We start from the raw sequence: 17,329 nt of genomic DNA on the forward strand, positions 1-17,329 counted from the left end.
CAGGTGGGAGACAAGACACAAAATGACCTGAGATTCTATGCGGTTCTAGAGCCTGACTTGAATCTGTGCCCAGAGAGGAGCGGTCAGAGACGAAGGGCTCTGGGTGGGGAAAGCGGAGGAGGGACTGGGGCGGGTGGGCGGTGGCGGGGGGGGGGGGGGTGGAGAGGAGAGGGCTGGGGTCTCAGCTCACCGGCCATCCTGTCCGGAGGACTGCGTGCGCCGCCTGCAGAGAGACCACAAGCAGGTGGGAGAAGTGGGGCGAGGCCCCGCCCACGCGCAGCCCCCCGCGGAGGGACACGGCTGGTCTGCTCACCTGTACCGTGGCTGTTCTGATGTCTCCGAGGGGGACCGCTCCGGGATGGAGAGGGACGTGGAGGACAGGGTCGTGGCAATGGAGGCGGTGGTGGCCTCCTCAAAAGAAGGCGGTGTGCAGGGCAGGAGGTCTGGCCGGCCTGTGGCGAGGAGCGGGTGGGCACTTGCGGGGGCCTGGGAGGCCTCCGGGCTCCACCTACAACTCGGCTCACCCTCCACCACCCATGCCCCCCCACTCCCACCTGCCACCCCACACTGTCGTCCCTGCCAGCTTTAAGCGGGCAGATGTGCTCCAGTTTCCCCCCCCCCCCCCCCCCCCCCCCCCCCCCGGCATAAGGCCTTCCAGTAGCTTCCCACTGCTCTCAAACTAAAATCCGAACCCCTCCCTTCAGCCCACAGGCCTCACCTGCCCTCTCCCCACTCCCCTTCTCCCCCTCCCCCCTCTCCCCCCTCCCCCTCCCCCCTCTCCCCCCTCCCCCTCTGCTCCAGACACACAGGCTCCTCGCTGTTCCTCCCACACAACAGGCTAGGCCGGGTCCCACCCCAGGGCCTCTTGCACAGGCAGCTTCTCCCTTCCTTGATGCTCTTCCACCAGCCCCTCCCTGCCTGAAATCTCTGACCCAGGGGACGGGAGGGACCTTCCAGAACATCAGGCCCAACCCCATCAAGCACTTCATCCCTCCAGGTCTCTGTGCACCTCTGATGTCAAGGGAGCCTGTCACCTCTGGGGCGTGGGTTGGGGGGGATGGGCGGGGAGGCAAATTCTATGCTCAACCCTTGCTGTGGCTCTTCCGGGGGCCCCATCCCAGCTGCTCCCCACTTCCCAGCTGCAGGGGCCCCTTCCTCCCGTTGGACTGCTGCTGTTGCTCCCTGAGCCCCTCCCTTCTCAGCCCCCCAGGGACGACGCCTGCCCCAGGGGCCCCCTTACCTCCCGGCCCGCCTGCTCACCTTCGTCCTCCAGCGTGGGGTAGCTGCGGGCCCCCCGCAGGTCGTACTGCGCGTCCTCCCGCTCGCTGGGGATCTGGCTGGCCGAGAAGGCGGCAGTGGGCCCCAGGGGCTTGACGGCCAGAAAGGCACCGCGGCCCTTCTTGGACGGCGAGGACTTGAGGGCTGCAGAGGGAGGGCAGTTAGTGCTTGGGTGGCAGCACCGAGGCCGGGCCCTGCAGCCCCCGGTGCCTCCGTTGTACAAAAGCCTGGTTGCCCCCACCCTGCCCCGCCTCCAGCCTGTCCCCCAGTGCTCTTCACTCTTGGTGGAGAAAGCCTGCCCTGCTTTCCGCCCGGCTTGCCTCGGGAGGTGCCGGGAGCCCCAGGTACCTGTCCTGCCCATCAAGAGAGATGGGACGAGCTCCCGGGGACCCAGCACTCCCACCCCGGCCCCCAGAAACAGCAGCAGACCAGCAGCTGCCAACATTTACCAAGCACTTTGGGGCCTCACCCACTGTGTCCCAGCCCACCCGGCCACGGCCCCGCCGCTGACATGGAAGTCAAGGGCCTGGGACGGTGGGGCTCAGCACCAAGGGTCTGGCGCCCATGCAGGCTGCACGGCCTGGGGAATGCAGCTCAGCTCTCGGGGCCCCCAAGTCCTCGTCTGCAACATCAGGGTCAGGGGAGGCGGGTAAACCCCGGGATGCCCTCTGCGCCCCGTCAGGACCTGTTACCACCCTCTCCCAGCGGCCCCTGTGACCTCTGCCCCCAGCATGGCGAGCTTAGCTCCCGCATACAGTAGGCGCTCGGTTTGCCTTAGGCACAGCCATCCAGTCCCTGGAGGCTGGCGAACTCCCTGGACCACAGTGGGAACAGCGCCCTGAGAAGGTTCCAGGAAGAGGCGTGCTGGTAAAGGTTAACGACCGGCTCTCTGGGGACAGATGCTGGGTTTGTGGTATTTGCCGATTTCCATGGTGTAAACATTCCCTCCACAGTCAACTTCAGCGTAAAACTAGATGTCACAGAATGTGGAGCTGTGCCAAGAGCCAGCTGCAGGTGACTGGCACTGGCTCGCGGCCCGCACACGTCTGGCCCAGGCAGGGAGAGCGGGCCCCCAGCTGAGGGCCAGACACTGGGCCTGCCCCTTCCCGCTGCCTGCGTGGAGCCCCCATGGAGCGCAAGGCCTGGACAGTAAGGCGCACACCAAGCCCATCCCCACGCCCACAGACGCTTACTGAGCACCTACTGTGTGCCAGGTCCCGGGCTGCACGCTGGGGACGTGGAGCGACCAGAGTGAACAAGCACCCTGCCTTTTGGGGGTGGGTGAGGGGTTGGGGGGTGCCGAAGACAGACACGTAGGGAGAAAGACCCCTTCGGGCCCCATGTGGGGTCTGGCGTGGGGTGCACCAGGGTCTGGGACTCCGGAGGTCCAGCACGGACATCGGACCTCCAGAGGCCATGGGCTAGGGCCACCACGCTCGCCCTGTGCCCTCCCCGACGATGCTCAGTTTGGCTGATGACCAGCCGCTTCCGTGTGGCAAGGTCCCGTTTCCTTGGCAACGGTGCTTCCCCACTGATTGCGTGCGGGAACACACCTCCCCCTCCTGGCTCTGTACAGATGGGGAAGCTGAGGTGCGGAGGGGGCGTCACTTGCTCGAGGTTGCGCGGGAAGGATGAGGAAGAGCAGGACGGGGACTGGGCGGGCGCCAGGCCCCGTGCCGTATCCCGGAGGGGCCACCCCGACTGCCCTGTTCCCTGGACCGAGTCCCCGCCTGAGGCCCAAGGCTGGCCGAACACAGGACCAGCGCTCCAGGTTTACCCTGCCCTTGACCTTCCACCCTCCTCCCTCCACAGCCCCACCCAGAGGGCCTGGGCACTCACAGGAGTTCTTCCGGAAGACCGTGTTGCTCATGAACTTGAAGAAGCGCTCGGCGTAGAAGCTGGGCCGGTGGACAGAGATGGTGTCCTGGGAAGGGGAGTAAGGGCCCGAGGGCAGGCAGGGGTGAGCGCTGCGGCCCCATGGGGGCTCCCGTGTCAGGGGCGAGATGTAACCTCTGTGGGGAGGGGACCCAGGGAGCAGGTAGGGACAGGGAAGCAGGGAGGTGGTTTCCTAATAACCACGTCTGTAATTTTAACCTTCTGAACCATGTTTCAAAGAGGTAAACAGGTTAAGTATCAAAATCAAGAAACCGGAAAGAATCTCTAAAGCAAGGGTCGGGGAGAGCGCGGCCCGAGGCTGCTTCGAAAGTTGGGTTGCAGGCCTGTCCCTGCGGCAGAGGTTGGTGTCCTCGGGGCAGGCAGGCCCGGCGTCCTGCACTCAGGTGGGGGCGGCCCTGGCCACGCGCTGCTCCTCATCTGTGCCACGGGGAGACTGGAGGCTGCCGGGCCCGCCAGGACGTAGGGACAGGACGTCCGTCAGGCAGGGGGCCCAGCCCGCGGTCGGGGCGCGACACGGGCTGGGCCCCTGGACGGACACCCTTGCTGTCCCCGGGATCCAGTCTCCTCGCCTGCTGTGGCACAGTCTGCCCAGCACTGCTGGCGGCAGGCCGGTCGTCCTCCGGGGCCCGTCCTGGGCACTACGGGGCGTGGAGTAGCATCCCTGGTCCCCACCCACTCGATGCCGGGAGCCCCCCCGTGTGACCACCACAGACGCCCCCAGACACCGCCCGGTGTCCTCCCCCCCCCGCTGTAACAGAACAGAAGCCATCTGGACACGTGGCCTCCCACAATGAACGCTGTACTCGATCCTCGCCTGCGTGGAGGCACGGCCACAGGGCCACGTGACCGCGTTCTGGCCAATGGCTGGCGAGCTGAGATGAGCTGAGCTCACGGAAGTCTCTCCGCCCTGAAAGGAAGGGCGCCCCTCCCTCCGGCTGGGGCCAGGGGCCGAGGACAACGCCTGGGGGTGTGCGGCCACACACGGGAGGAACCTGGCCCCCAACACTGAGGGCCATCCTACTGGCCCCAGGTCGCTCACACCTGGATGGTTACTTCCATTGACACTTGAGGCTCCTGGGCAGTCGACTCAAATGCTCTGATGGGGGTTGCGGCCGCCAGGCTGCAACCTGGACCTTCTCAGCGCTTATTCCGGAAGCTCGCCCAGACCCTCCAAACCCTCTCTGAGTGGTGAGCAGGCTTGTTAGGACCCGGGATTTTACAGACTGCAGGCACACACAGCCCTTAGCACTTGAGTGAGAACTGGCCTGCGGGGGGGCGGGGGGGCGGGGGGGCCCATGGGAGGAGAGGCCTCCGCCTGAGGGTCCGTAGCTGGACCAGGGGTGCGCGGGCTGCCTCGGGCCCACAGGCAGGCTCTGTTTAGCCCCAGCTGTTGGTCCTCACAGTCTTTTACATTTTGAAGTAATTCATTGCAAGTGTTCACGGGTTGGCTGCGCTCACAGGAAAACACGAATTTCAAGCTTTTCTCAAATAACTGAGCCGGTCCGTCTAAGCAGGCCCCACCCCCATGGGGCAGCAGGGGTCAGAGTTGTGCAGTATTGCCCCCGGGGCGCAGCTGGGGCCCAAGACGCCCTCCACATCACACGTTTCCAGAATGCTCTCTGCCTGGCCGGCCCCTGACTTTCCGGGTCAGCCTGTCCTTGGGAATCCTTCCCACTCAGCTTGGGGCCCCCCGACCAGCTCCAGGAAGCCTTCCTGTACCCCTCACGGATGGCTCGGACCCCTCGTTGAGGATCCTGCAGCTGCCTTGCTTCCTCGTCTCGGCCCTGACCCCTTGGCCCGTGACTGGCTCCAGAAAGGGGGACGCATCTCTCAGCTCTTTAGCACCTGTGCCTCGCCCAGGGAGACGGTCAGTGCGTTTGTGGACAGATGGACGGAATGAATGAACAAACGATGCTCACCCCATCGTGGACGAGAGCCTTCCAGGTGTGTTCCAGCTTCTTGATGAACCTGCAGAGAAGAAAACGCCCAGGACGTCAGCCAAACCTTCAGGTCCAAGGGTTCTCTTCTGGGCAAGCCCGTCCCAGGGGACACTGGTAGTGTCTAGGGACGTTTGTGGTTGGCATGGGTGGGAGCGTTCCTGGCATCAAGGGGGTACAGGAGCCCTGGTCTAAAGGAACGAGGCCACCTGTTGCATCAGCCAGAGGCCACCTCCCCTTTCCTGCCCCCTTGACCCCCCCTGCCCCCCGCCTGCTGGCTGCTCCCACCACATGCTCTGGGCGCGGCAGTGGAAAGGTCGTGGTGCATAGCCCCCCGTGGGGGACAGAGACCACCCTTCCTCTCTCCCACGGGCCAGGCTGAGCCCGGCCCCTCGCTGCTGGAGTGAGTGCCCTGCGCCGTGACCCCCAGCTAGGCCCCGCCCGACACCGGGGCTGGGGAGAATGTTGCCTCCTCCGGGCAGCCTTCCTGGACACCTCTAGGCTGCAGGGGGAAGGAGCCCCTCCTTTGGCACACACCTCTGCCCCGGGGTGAGCGTGTGGCTGCCTGCCCCGTGCTGTCCCGCTCCCCTCGCCCCACCCAGGGCCTGTGCAGAAACCCTGGCTCGCTACTCGGAAAGCTGCCTGCTCCTGCTCCAAACGGGAGGGAGACGCCTGCAGGGGATGGGGTCAGCCCTCAGGTGAGGAAACAGGCTGCAAACGTCAGCAGTCTGATGGGCAAGAGGTGACCGGCAGGCAGAGAAGTCACCCAACGCCACGTGGAGTTCCCGGCACGGGGTGGGGTGTGGACGGGAAAGGGGGACCGCCACGGCCACAACCTGCCTGTCATGGCTGGACTGTGTGTGATGCATGTGTGTAACTCCTTCGATAAAAAACTAACAAGTAGGGGTTTCCCTGGTGGCGCAGTGGTTGAGAATCTGCCTGCCAATGCAAGGGACACGGGTTCGAGCCCTGGTCTGGGAGGATCCCACATGCCGCGGAGCAACTAGGCCCGTGAGCCACAACCACTGAGCCTGCGCGTCTGGAGCCTGTGCTCCGCAACAAGAGAGGCCGCGATAGTGAGAGGCCTGCGCACCACGATGAAGAGTGGCCCCCGCTTGCCATAACTAGAGAAAGCTCTCACACAGAAACGAAGACCTAACACAGGCATAAAGAAATATTAAATAAATAAATTCTTTAAAAAAAAAAAAAAAACTAACAAGAGACGCTCACTGCTGTAAGCGTGCAAAGCACAAAGCATGGGTAACGGAGCTGCCTGTCACCCAAGGGCGTCTGTTCCTTCAGCTACACCACGCTCGTGTCCACACTCGAGACCACACGGCACGTGGCACCGGCTGTGAGCATTTATTTCTGGAAGTGTAGGAACCTTCCAGAGATGTTGCGCTTCCCAGCCACAGGGTGTTTCCGGTCTTGCTCTGTTCAGCCCAGCACTCGGCACACGGCAGGGCCCAGAGTCAGTCAGCTGGCGACACCTCACCCACCACCCAGCCCTGCACTGGCCCTGACCTGGCCCTGACCGGGCTCTCACTGGGGAGTGGGGAGACAGGGCGGGGGCAGGCACCCACCCGTAGGACCGCAGGCTGGAGGGGGCACGGGCTCCCACCTGGAGGACCGCAGGATAGGGGGCGGGCACCCACCTGTAGGACTGCAGGATGTCGATGATACCAATGTGTAGCAGAAGCCGCTCCCCGCGGCCATTCACAGCGGGGATCCCGCCCATCCTGGGGAAAGGGGTCGAGAGTATCAGCACCTGCAGAGCTGGCCCAGGGGTGGGCCCGCCTGTCAGGGGCACAGGCTGGAGGTGGCCTGGAGCCCCGAGCCTGCGGCCCTGGGCCTGGTCTGGGACTTGCGGGGACAGAGGTGGAGGGAGACGCAAGCAGGACTGATGGGGCCTGGGGCTTGAGGATCCACACGCTCCCTGTAGGTGGCAGCCTGGCTGGACCCTCAGAGGGTGTCCAGGCACCTGGGAACCCCATCCTGGTGAGGGGTCGAGCAGCTCTCCCGGCCAGCTCACCAAGTTAAAGCTGGAGGCCACAAGGTACAGAGGGGTCCCGGCCACGAGACCCATATGTGTGCACACCCACCCACACGTGCACACGCGGAACTTGCACACACGCGCAGGCACACGCACACATGCCCGCACGTGCACGCGCAGACTCCCGGGCAGGACCAGGCTTCCAGGTGCAGCCTGGGGAGTTAATGGCCTCACGCAGCCCCAGGCCGAGCCTGCCCGGCGCACTTAGTGAGGTCGGACGATGCAGCAGCTGTCCTGCAGTCACTAGGGCCCCAGAGGCTCTGCCAGCCACACTCCACACCCGAGCTCACCTGCACGCCCTGCCATCTCGCCTGGTCTGGCACCAACCCTACGAACGCCAGACGGCTGAGCTCCGGGCCAGCTCGTGTCCCCCCAGCCTCAGCCCGGTCAGGGCCCTTCAGCTGGCGGCCCAGTGTGGTGGCCAGGCCGGGGTCAAGCCTCGGCCCGTCCCCCAGCCGGCTGTTGCACCCTGACGGCTACCCCCAACTCTGAGCCTCCTTTTCCCAACTGAAGACAGGGGGATGCCACCCTCCTCCTCCAGGGCCCCCTACGCCCCAAGGACTGAACGGCGTCCGGAAGTGGAGGGTGCCGCCGGTTCCCGGCATGGTCAGTGCCTGGTGATGAGGGGACAATCGTGACACCTGTCCACAGCAGCGGTTTCCATCTGGGGCGGCTCTGTCCCCAGGGGACAGTGATGCTGTCTGGGGACATGTGTGGTTGTCACGACTGCAGGGCAGGGACGCTGCCCCACCCACCACAGTGCCCAGGACGCCTCAGAGAAAGTGACCCGACCCTGCACGTGAGAAGCACAGCGTGGGCGGTAGGGCTACCCCGTATGTCTGTGACCGCGCCCAAGCCCCCAGGGCAGGACCAGGTCGGCCGGGTGGGTGGGGTCGGGGGACACACTCCTCTCTGGACCCGGTCACCCCTCACTGCCGCCTGGCATCGCCAGGGAAGGACCGTTCTCAGCCCTGCCCCTGGTGCACCCCGGGTTTGGTATCTTGCTATGAAAGGGTCCCTCATCCACAGCTGTTTCCACCTTCTCCGGGGCTGTCTTTCAACACCTTTCCAGCTTTGCTGCCTACGGTGGCGCTTTAACCCACCCTGGGGTCCAGCGGGAGGGAAGGGGATCTGTGCTTCCCACAGGGATGGCCAATGACCTCCGTCTACTGACTGACTGCTCTGGACGCCCTGGTCAGAACACCTGGCCGCAGCTGTGTGTCCGCCGTCCACCCCTCGGGGCGCGGGGGGCTGGGGGATGGGTGGGCGCTGCTGGCCGGTTGACAAACCAGGACCAGGCCAGACCCTGGACTCGGTCGTATCCCTCTCACCTTCCTCACGACTCCCCCCGCCCGCTTCTCGCCTGGCAAGGGGGCCGGGGCAGAGACGAGAGCGGGAAGCCCCCGAGCCCCGCCACCTACGTGTCGTCCGTCTCGATGGCCTCCCCGCGCGCGGCCCCGCCCTGGATGGACTCCATGGCCGTGGAGTAGAGCGCCTTCTGGCCCAGCGGCCGCTTCTCATCAGCGGTGCTCTGGGCGCCCTCGGCCTGCCGCTCACGCTCCTGCTGGTCGATGTTGTGCACGCCCAGGAGCAGGCTGTAGTCCATGATCTTGAAGCTCTCCAGCACCTGCGGGGCCGGCGGTCAGGGGGAGGCGCCAGCTGCCCCCCGACCCCCACACCCCGCCCCACCTGCGTCTGTGTCCACTCAGTCCCCACAGCCAGGTGGGAGGCCCCGTCCGCATCCCACTGGGGACCCCAGCGTTGGGCCTGGGGCACAGCTTCTGACTCGAGGCCAGGCTGCCCTGGCCCTGGTTCAGGAGCCCGGTTCACTGGCCGCCACTCCTGCTCCAGGCCCCGAGGTGCAGCCCAGGACGTGGACACCCGGGCCCTGCGGGGGGTGGGCTCTTGGAAGCTGTGGGGCCCTGAGGTGTCTGGTGGATTTCTGGGGAGTCTGTGTCGAGCTTCCAAAGGGGTCTGGGAGCCGGGGTGCAGAGGGGACCCTGGAGGACCCAGGCCTGGCCTGAGCCCTGCCAGGCCTCCATATCCTCGCCTCTGAGGCCGAGGGGGGCGCGGTGGACTGCAGTTGCAAGGCCTGCAAAGAGCCTGGCAGGCCTTCTTTTTTCTTAAGAAGCACCTGCCCGTGGAGGAGGGCAGCTCGGAGCCTGCACGGGCCTGATGTGAGGTGAGGGCCCTCCCTGAATACACCAGGCTGCTCCTGGGGCTTTGTTTCGGCAGCAGGAATGCAGCCTGGGGTGCGGCTGGGGCAGGGAGGGAGCGCGTATCTCGGGCTCACACCGCGTCCCCGCTTTACAGGTGGGAAAACCGGGGCTCAGAGATGGAAGCCCCGTAATCACGGCCCCGGCCCAGCCCCTCCTCACCAGGCAGTCGCGCTGCAGCGTCTTGACGAGCGCGGAGAAGGTGTCGGCGTCGAGCATGAGCCCCTCAGGCATGTCCTGGATGAAGTCCAGGTCTTTGTAGGTGGGGATGCTCTTTTCCTTCTCCTTCTTGCTGGCCCGCCGCTTGTACGTGGAGCCCTTGAGGTCGAACTTGAGGTGCATCTTGACCACGCGCGGCAGCACGTTGTTCATCACCACCACGCGGATGTTCTTCCCGCCCGACTGCACACAGTACAGCCCGTAGAACTTGGGCAGCAGCGTCCGTGGGTTCTGGTTGAGGTTCTGGGGGGGAGAGGGTCAGCGGAGATGACGCCGGGAGCTGTGCCCGCACCCTGTGCGGCACCCTGTCTGCCCCACAGATCTCAGGCCAGAGGCCACCTCCTCAGGAAGCCCACCCTGACCACCTCTCCCAGGCTCATCCCTCTCTCCACGCCCTCAGCACCCTGACTGTACAGCCAGCCAGATGAGTTCCCCATCACCCCACCTGGAAGAGCCAGGAGGATCTGTTTCTACAGAGCCAGGCCCAGCGAGAGACAGCCTTTCCATAAAGGGCCCCAGGGCACGCTCCCGAGGTGTCTGGGCCTGGCTTCCCACCAGGTCAGACCCAGGTGTCCCACCTCCCCAGCCCAAACTGGGGGGATGGCGGGCACGGCCTCCAGGCGTGCCCAGGGCAGGGGTCAGCAAACTCCGGCCCGAGGGCCAAATCCAGGCCACTTGTCTTTGTACAGTCGGGAGCTAAGAATGGTTTTACACTGTTAAAAAACTAAAAGAAAAACAGTGTCCTATGACACGTGAAAATTATGTGAAATGCTCACGTCAGTGTCCACAAAAGAAGTTTTACTGGCACTCGGCCATGGCTACTTGCTCTCGCCTTGTCTGTGGCAGCTTTCTCGCTGCAACAGCAGAGCTGAGCCGTGGAGACAGAGGCTGTCACTCACAAAGCTGAAGATGTTTATAGTATCTGGCTCCTTACAGAAGTTTGCTGACCCCCTGATCTAGGGGAGCCAGGGGTCTCACCCAAGATCATACACGGCTGGGGTGGGTGGTGCACCCCACAGGGAGAGATGGGTCACAAACTGTGCAGAGCTGCCCGGGGCCTCTGCCCCCGCCCCCATCTGTGTGTGTATCAGGACCCCCGGCTACTGCGGGCCAGGAAGTCTGAGGCTCCTGCTCCCACCCCCGCCCAGCGGCCCAAATGCCAGCTGGCAGCCAGGCCCACCTCCCCAGTGCTTCTCTGAGTCACTGGCTGTTGAGACACGAGGCGCGAAGCCATGATTTCTAGGACCCAGGACTCAGGGCAGTGGGTTGGGGGGCGATGGCCAACAGGGCCCAGATGGCTGTTCCTGCTCGCCACGTGAGGGGGTCCTGCGGGTGAGGCTCAGTGACCCAGGACGGCATGTTGAGGCCTGCCTGGAGGGGATGGTGCCCAGAGTGGGTGGTGCCGGTGGTGTGTGTGGTGGGGGGGGGGGGGGTGGGAGGTGCCGGTGTGGTGGGGGGACTAGTGCCCAAGGCTCCTCGGGCAGAGGGAGGAGGAGGGTGTGAGGTCGGGGGCACTGGGGCTGGAAGGGCACGGCGCTCCCACCATGTAGTAGCCGGGCAGCAGCTTCTGCAGGAACTCGGCCTCCTTGTGCATCACCGTCTTGATGATGAATTCATCGTCGCTGGTGACGTAGAACAGGGAGCCGCTGGCACCGGGGTTGGACAGCTCGATGAGCGGCTCATTGCACAGCGAGTACTGAAAAGGGGGGCAGCGAGTGGGCGGGGTGCTCACCAACCCCCACCACCCGCGGGCCCAGGGGCTGGCGGGCAACCCCGAAACTGGTCACCGTCAGCTCCATTTTACAGACAAGGCCACTGAGGCTTGGAGAGGGGGACGGTCTCGCCCAAGGCCACACAGCAAGGATTTGAGCCCGGGCTAAGCCTGCAGCCTCAGTGCTGACCCACTAGAGTGTGTTCCCTCTCCTGTGAGGGACAGACACCTGGCCGTATGGGGAGCCGACACACCTGGCCACGACTCTCCTCCCAGCCTCCCTGCAGCCACGACGGTCAGCTCTGGCCTGTGAGCCGTAAGCACAGGCTGCCGTGTGGGACTTGGGAGAGGCTTTCTAAACGGGTGGCAGGAGCTGGCGCACCTCCTGTCTGCACCCCTCTCTCCTTCCCACCTGGAACCCCGCAGCCGCACTGGACCACGTGGTGACCTTGCGGGTGGAAGCCGGGCACCGGGAACGGCAAAAACAGCAGCTGCGTGCCTGGTGAGCAGCCCCACCCGGCCCCCGGACACCCGGCCCCTCCCACCTCTCGTCCCCACCTCCTAGTCCCTGACACCCACGTTCCACCTCCGCGATCACTGCCCAACGTCCCCGCGCACCCCCTCCACACCATTAGATAGTAAGTTCTAGGGAGACAGGAATATCTATGTGATTTTGTTCACATAACAAGAGGGGTCCCCAGCACATACTTCAGTGCCTGGCACAGAGTAGATGCTCAATCGTTACGCAAATGAATGAAAAGCAAGGCCTGCAGGCCTTTTCAGCTGAGTCAATGAAGTACTTTTTGGGGTTGAGGCTGTCTGGGTCAGGTTTTCTGTTTCTTGCACCCCCCAAATCCTAATTAAGTACCGCTGGTATACAAAGCATGGAGGACGGGCCCCCTTTCCTATCCACAGAGAAAAGCAGGGAGACAGACACAGGACCCCACTGCCCTCGGCCCAGCTCCTGGATCCAACTATGCCTGACGCCACAGCTGCCCCTGGATGTCCAGGCCCCCGAGCCAAAGGCTACCCTGCGTCCACAAGCACTAGGTGCGGGGGTGCTCACAAGCTGAAGCCCACTTCCAGGGCTTCTCAGAGCCCACGGACAGCCAGCCCTGGATCCCACCCACCATCACCCCTTCCGGGCACAGAGCAGGACTGCACTGCCTGGCTTCTCCGGGGTGGGGTGAGGCTGTCTGACGAGCACTGGCCAGTAAACTGTGAGCACAAGTGGTGCGTCATCCCCAGGTTGGAAGATTTAAATGCTGCTGTGAGCCTTCCAGAACTCTCCCTCTGCCACGGAGACCAGACGTCTGGGGTGGGAGCTGCTTCGTCAGCCTGGCTGTGCCAGTGATGAGCACAGCCCCCAGCCAACCCAGGGCGGACACAGAGTGTTAGCAAGAAACACACCACTGTCACTTTAGGCCACACGGATGCAGGGGTCTGTTTCTTACCCAGCATAATCTGCTGCGTGCTGACTGATGCATGCTGTTCCCAGTGCTGCTGCTTCTCACGTATTACTGACTCTCAGGAGCACCAGCGGAGGCAGACTCAGGCCCAAGGGAGGAGAAGGGCCTTCCTCGGTCCCTTGACCAAAAGCCAACTGCCACTTTCTCAGTACTACCTGACACCCAAGCGTATTTCCATGTACCCCCTGGTCTGCTGGTGCCTGACTTCAGCCTTGAGAGGTGGGAGCCGGCAGTTTTATTGCCCCCACTCACTGTGATGGAGGCAGAAGCCAGCTCACACGGCAGTCAGCACAGTCAGGATATGCTAACAAGCAGCCCCCAGACAGCACTTACACTGTCTGCTGTGGGTCAGCTGGGGCTGTGTTCTTCGCTGTCACTCAAGGGCCCAGGCGGGGGCCACCCCGAGTGAGGCACTAACACTTCGGGCATCTCTCCTGGAGCAGTGGGGGGACAGTCAGTCCTCCCGCCAGGGATTCTGAAGCCCAGTCTTGGCACTGGGGACACAGCAGTAAACAAAACAGGCTGAATCCTTGGCTCTTGGAGCTGACTTTTTTTTTTTTTTTTAATTTATTTTGTTTTTAGTTTTGGCTGTGTTGGGTCTTCTGCTGTGCTCGGGCTTTCTCTAGTTGTGGTGAGCGGGGGCTACTCTTCATTGTGGTGCACGGGCTTCTCATCGCGGTGGCTTCTCTTGTTGCGGAGCAGGGGCTCTAGGCTCGCAGGCTCAGTAGTTGTGGCGCGTGGGCTTCAGTACTTGTGGCTCACGGGCCTAGTTGCTCTGCGGCATGTGGGATCTTCCTGGCCCAGGGCTCTAACCCGTGTCCCCTGCATTGGCAGGCAGGTTCTTAACCACTGTGCCACCAGGGAAGCCCTGGAGCTGACATTCTTGTTGAAGCCAGTCAGATAAATAAAGTAAAACACAGTGTGTCAGATGGTGACAAAGGGCACAGAGAAACATCCCGCGGTTGAAAGGCAGACGTGCTGGAGGCAGCTATGGTGGCCGGGTGGCCAGGAAGGGTGTCTCCCCTGAGGAGCCAACATCGAGCAGAAGAACGTGACCGAGCCCGTGCAAAGGCCCTGAGCGCGTGCAGCTGGTGGAGGACAGCACAGGGAGGAGGCCGGGGTGGGGGGCGGGTGGCAATGGGGATGGTGCAGCGGAGTTCGGCTGGGAAGGGAACCAAGGAGGCCGACCTTTATTCCGAGTGCGGGGACAGCTAGGGAGTGACATGGTGTGATCTGTGTCTTAAGAGGCGCCTCTGGACTTTGGGGGTGTGAGCCTGACGGGGTGCCCAGGTGGGCGGGGCGGGGGCTGGCCAGGGGCATCAGTGGAGGGTGAGGAGTGGCCAGATTCCGATGCATCCGACAGCAGGGTTGGCAGGACCCCAGCAGGGCTGGCCGTGGGAGCAAGAGCAGCTCAGGGAAGGCTCGTACGGGGGCGAAGGGCGTGCAGCTGCGGCCACAGCCATTGTCCATCCCCGCTCCGCCCGCAGCCACTAGCCACAAACATCCACAGCACAGAGGCCCCGCCCAGGTGCCCCGTCCTCCTCGCACTCTGCCAGGCATGGGCCCGCAGCCACCGCCGGGCACCTCTGAGCACAGACTGCAGTAAAGCACCCTGCAGGAGAGCAGGGACGTCGAGTGGAAAACCCAGCAGAAGGGACGTGTCCAGCTCTGTACAGGATAGATCTACAGGCGGAGAAAGTTCTGGAACCAGATGGCTGACAGCAGCTGCCCTGGGGAGCAGCTTGGTCGGGGCCTTGGGTCTTGGGCCTCACTGGGCACCGCTGCCGAGGGGCAGGCGGGCGACAAGTAAGGGCTCCGGAGCCAGGTAACCCACCGTCAGGACGGGGTCACGGGCAGACAACCCCCGATTCAGGAAACAGCCCGCCCCCCCCGACCATGCCCTGCTGTCCTGAGCTGAGATTAAATGACATTTAACCCCAGGAGAGCGCAGGGGTCTCACAAGGGGTGAGAGTGACTCTGCACAAGAAAACTCGGGCCTGGTGCCTGTAGCTGGGGCTGGGGCGGCAGCCAGGGGCCGAGGCCGTGACCGTGGAGGAGAGGGGAACCCCGGGGGAGGCAGAGCTGGCGAGGGAGGCTGGGGACAGTCCGGGCGCCCGGTCCATCCCTGCCCCGCCGCGTGGGCTTCACTCCTGCAGCTCGGAGCGACCCAGCCCGCAGGCTGAGGGGCTCCGCTTGCCCTCCACACGGCACCCATTTCCTTGCCGCATTTCCCAGCTCGCTCCCTGACGGCCAACCCCAGCAGGCTCCCCGAGGCCCTGTCTGCAGCACCCCCCCACCCACCTTGGGCCCAGGATGGACACGCCTCAGGTCTGAACCTTCCGGCGAGTTTCTAGCCCACCAGGGCCCCATGGCCCAGAACACCCGGGCCATCTCCGCCCTCCTGCTGCCATTCCAGGCTCACACTCCCTCCGCGGCCTATGTTGGAGGCCGCAGGGCTGCTGCCTGCCTGTCCCTGGCGGTGTTGGTGGGAGTGGAGGTTAGGGAGAAACGAGAACACTCCCCTTCTGGGAAGAGCAGGGAGAATGAAGTTGAAGGTCGCCAAGGTGGGGCCAGGTGACCTCAGACGTCTGAGGTCCCTGAACTTTGCTTATCAAGTTCGAGATCAGGCCCCAGCCGTCTCCGTGGCCCGCCTCTGTGGACGTGGCAGTTCCACTGTCCACACCCTGCTAATGGACACCAAGGCCACTTCTCCCCGACTGTGAACAAGGCCGTAGGTTTCCCCTCCTGGTAACATGATAACACAGAGTCTGGGTAACCGGCGTCCTTTCTGCTGTAGAACCACCAGGCTGCACACGAAATGCTCCTCCTCACGCCACGGGGCTCGCAGACGAGGGAAGCTCTTCCCAGGGCTGGGATGGGAGAGGCCACGTGGGACCTGGTGACTTCTGGGCACTGACCGGGCAGAGCTGGAGAGCCTCAGGTCACGTGTGTCCCCGGCCAGAGCAAACGCTGGGCCTCCAGAAGGACGTGGCCCCGGCTGAGGGCACAGCTTTCCCACAGATTAAGACCCGAACGGGAGCAGTCGGAACACAGTCAAGGCCCCCCAAACCCGAGGATCGGGCCTCCCCGGGGATGGCAGGTGCTGGGAGGTCAGACGTGGGCGTCTGCGCAGACGCCGAGGCCTCCACGTGCAAAGTCACAACGTGTGACCAGGTGGGCCCGGGACAGACCAGCCGGGCCTTCTGAAGTGGAGACTCTGGCTGATGACCCAGACGCTGCTACCGTGAAGCCCCATCTGGACGAGTCCTGACCATGGATGCGAGGTCAGAGGGTCTGGCCTAGGTTTTGGTTTTTCTAACTTGAGAGACTAAAACCACACCGGAGCCGAGAGGACAGAGTCCAGGCTGGTGGCCAGGAACACGAGCATGGCCGGTGACGGGACAGTCCCTCCAGGATGAGCGCGCGGCAAACTGTAACGTCTGGAAGGAACAGACGGCCCGGCCAACAGCCAGCGAGGACCGAGTCCGGCCCACCCCGACTACAAACTGAGCAGGGAGCCCGGCGACGCTGCACCCGCGTTCCTGCCCCACAGAGACCAAGAGGCAACAAACGGGGTGATCCGAGCCAGCGAGCCTGGGCTGGAGCCGGGGGCGGGGGACGCAGCAGCAGCCGAGGACACACTCACCAAGTAGTCATCCGGCCGGATCCCAAAGAGCTCCCGGAAGTAGCGGAAGGCGACGGGCGCGTAGGTCTTGAACCTGAAGTCCTGGAAGTGATGGGCGGGGGTGAGGTTGCTGCCTTCACTGCAGAGGAAGCAGGGGGGGAGGTCTGTGAGGGACGGCGGCTCGTGTGCTCTCCCCTCACCCACTGACGGCCCGCCCGCCCGCCTGCCCAGGCCCAGGCTCGGCCCCAAGGTCCCTAAAGAGCCAATCCAAAAAGCAACACGGGGCTCCCGATGGGACAAAGGGCCGTGGCCAGCCTCGGGCTGTCCCACAACAACTACCCTCCCTTCATCAGCAACAGAGCCCACAGCATTGGGTGTACACATGGCTGCCCAGAATAAGACCACTGCCAGCCTCTCCCACAGCCAGGTGTGGTCAGGGGGCTGTGCTCAGCCAGTCCCCTGTGAGTGGAGGAGCAATGATGTGGGTCCTTTCCTGGTCATGCCCTTAAAGGGCAGGGGCATGTGCTCTCCTTCTCCTCCTTCCTGCTGTTGGAATGCAGGTGTGATGGCAGGAGCCTAGGCAGCCCCCAGGGGCCACTGGTAAGTAAAGCAGCATATTGAAGATGCTGGAGAAACCAGAAGGAACCCGGGCCCCCCAACATCATGGAGCCACCTGACCAGCCCTAGACTGACTATCAGTGTGTGTGAGTGTCGCGCACGCGCGCACACACACACACAGGCACACAGGCACACACGCACACATTTGAGAAACAACGAACTTCTGTCTTTCCCTATTTTTAAAAGTCACCATTATATTGCGTCCCTGTGATTCACCAGCAAACTAACATCCTGACACAGGGTTGGACCTCAAAGCCAGGAGACCCCAGGAGGGGTCAGTGCTATTTTTGGCAGAGAAAGGAGCTGA

The 17,329-nt window shown here is 63.7% G+C and overlaps 1 protein-coding gene across 7 annotated transcripts in view; it reads right to left on the reverse strand.

Moving 5' to 3' along the window:
* The window catches only part of PIP5K1C (phosphatidylinositol-4-phosphate 5-kinase type 1 gamma), a 59,704-nt gene that overhangs the window by 11,225 nt on the left and 31,150 nt on the right, over window positions 1-17,329 (reverse strand). For 4 of the 7 annotated variants that reach the window (XM_068537312.1, XM_068537311.1, XM_068537314.1 and 1 more), the window contains exons 5-14: window positions 16,426-16,543; window positions 11,143-11,295; window positions 9,543-9,842; window positions 8,586-8,791; window positions 6,767-6,850; window positions 5,094-5,142; window positions 3,118-3,202; window positions 1,261-1,422; window positions 314-452; window positions 191-223 (exon numbers count right to left, since the gene is read on the reverse strand). In XM_068537312.1, the coding sequence (XP_068393413.1) occupies window positions 191-223; window positions 314-452; window positions 1,261-1,422; window positions 3,118-3,202; window positions 5,094-5,142; window positions 6,767-6,850; window positions 8,586-8,791; window positions 9,543-9,842; window positions 11,143-11,295; window positions 16,426-16,543 (1,329 nt within the window). Of the gene's footprint in view, window positions 1-190; window positions 224-313; window positions 453-1,240; window positions 1,423-3,117; window positions 3,203-5,093; window positions 5,143-6,766; window positions 6,851-8,585; window positions 8,792-9,542; window positions 9,843-11,142; window positions 11,296-16,425; window positions 16,544-17,329 lie in introns of all 7 variants that reach the window. The other 3 variants (XM_068537308.1, XM_068537307.1, XM_068537313.1) reach the window with 1 other exon arrangement.

The sequence above is a fragment of the Eschrichtius robustus genome, chromosome 2 (assembly GCF_028021215.1).
Source record: "Eschrichtius robustus isolate mEscRob2 chromosome 2, mEscRob2.pri, whole genome shotgun sequence".
NCBI lineage: Eukaryota > Metazoa > Chordata > Mammalia > Artiodactyla > Eschrichtiidae > Eschrichtius > Eschrichtius robustus.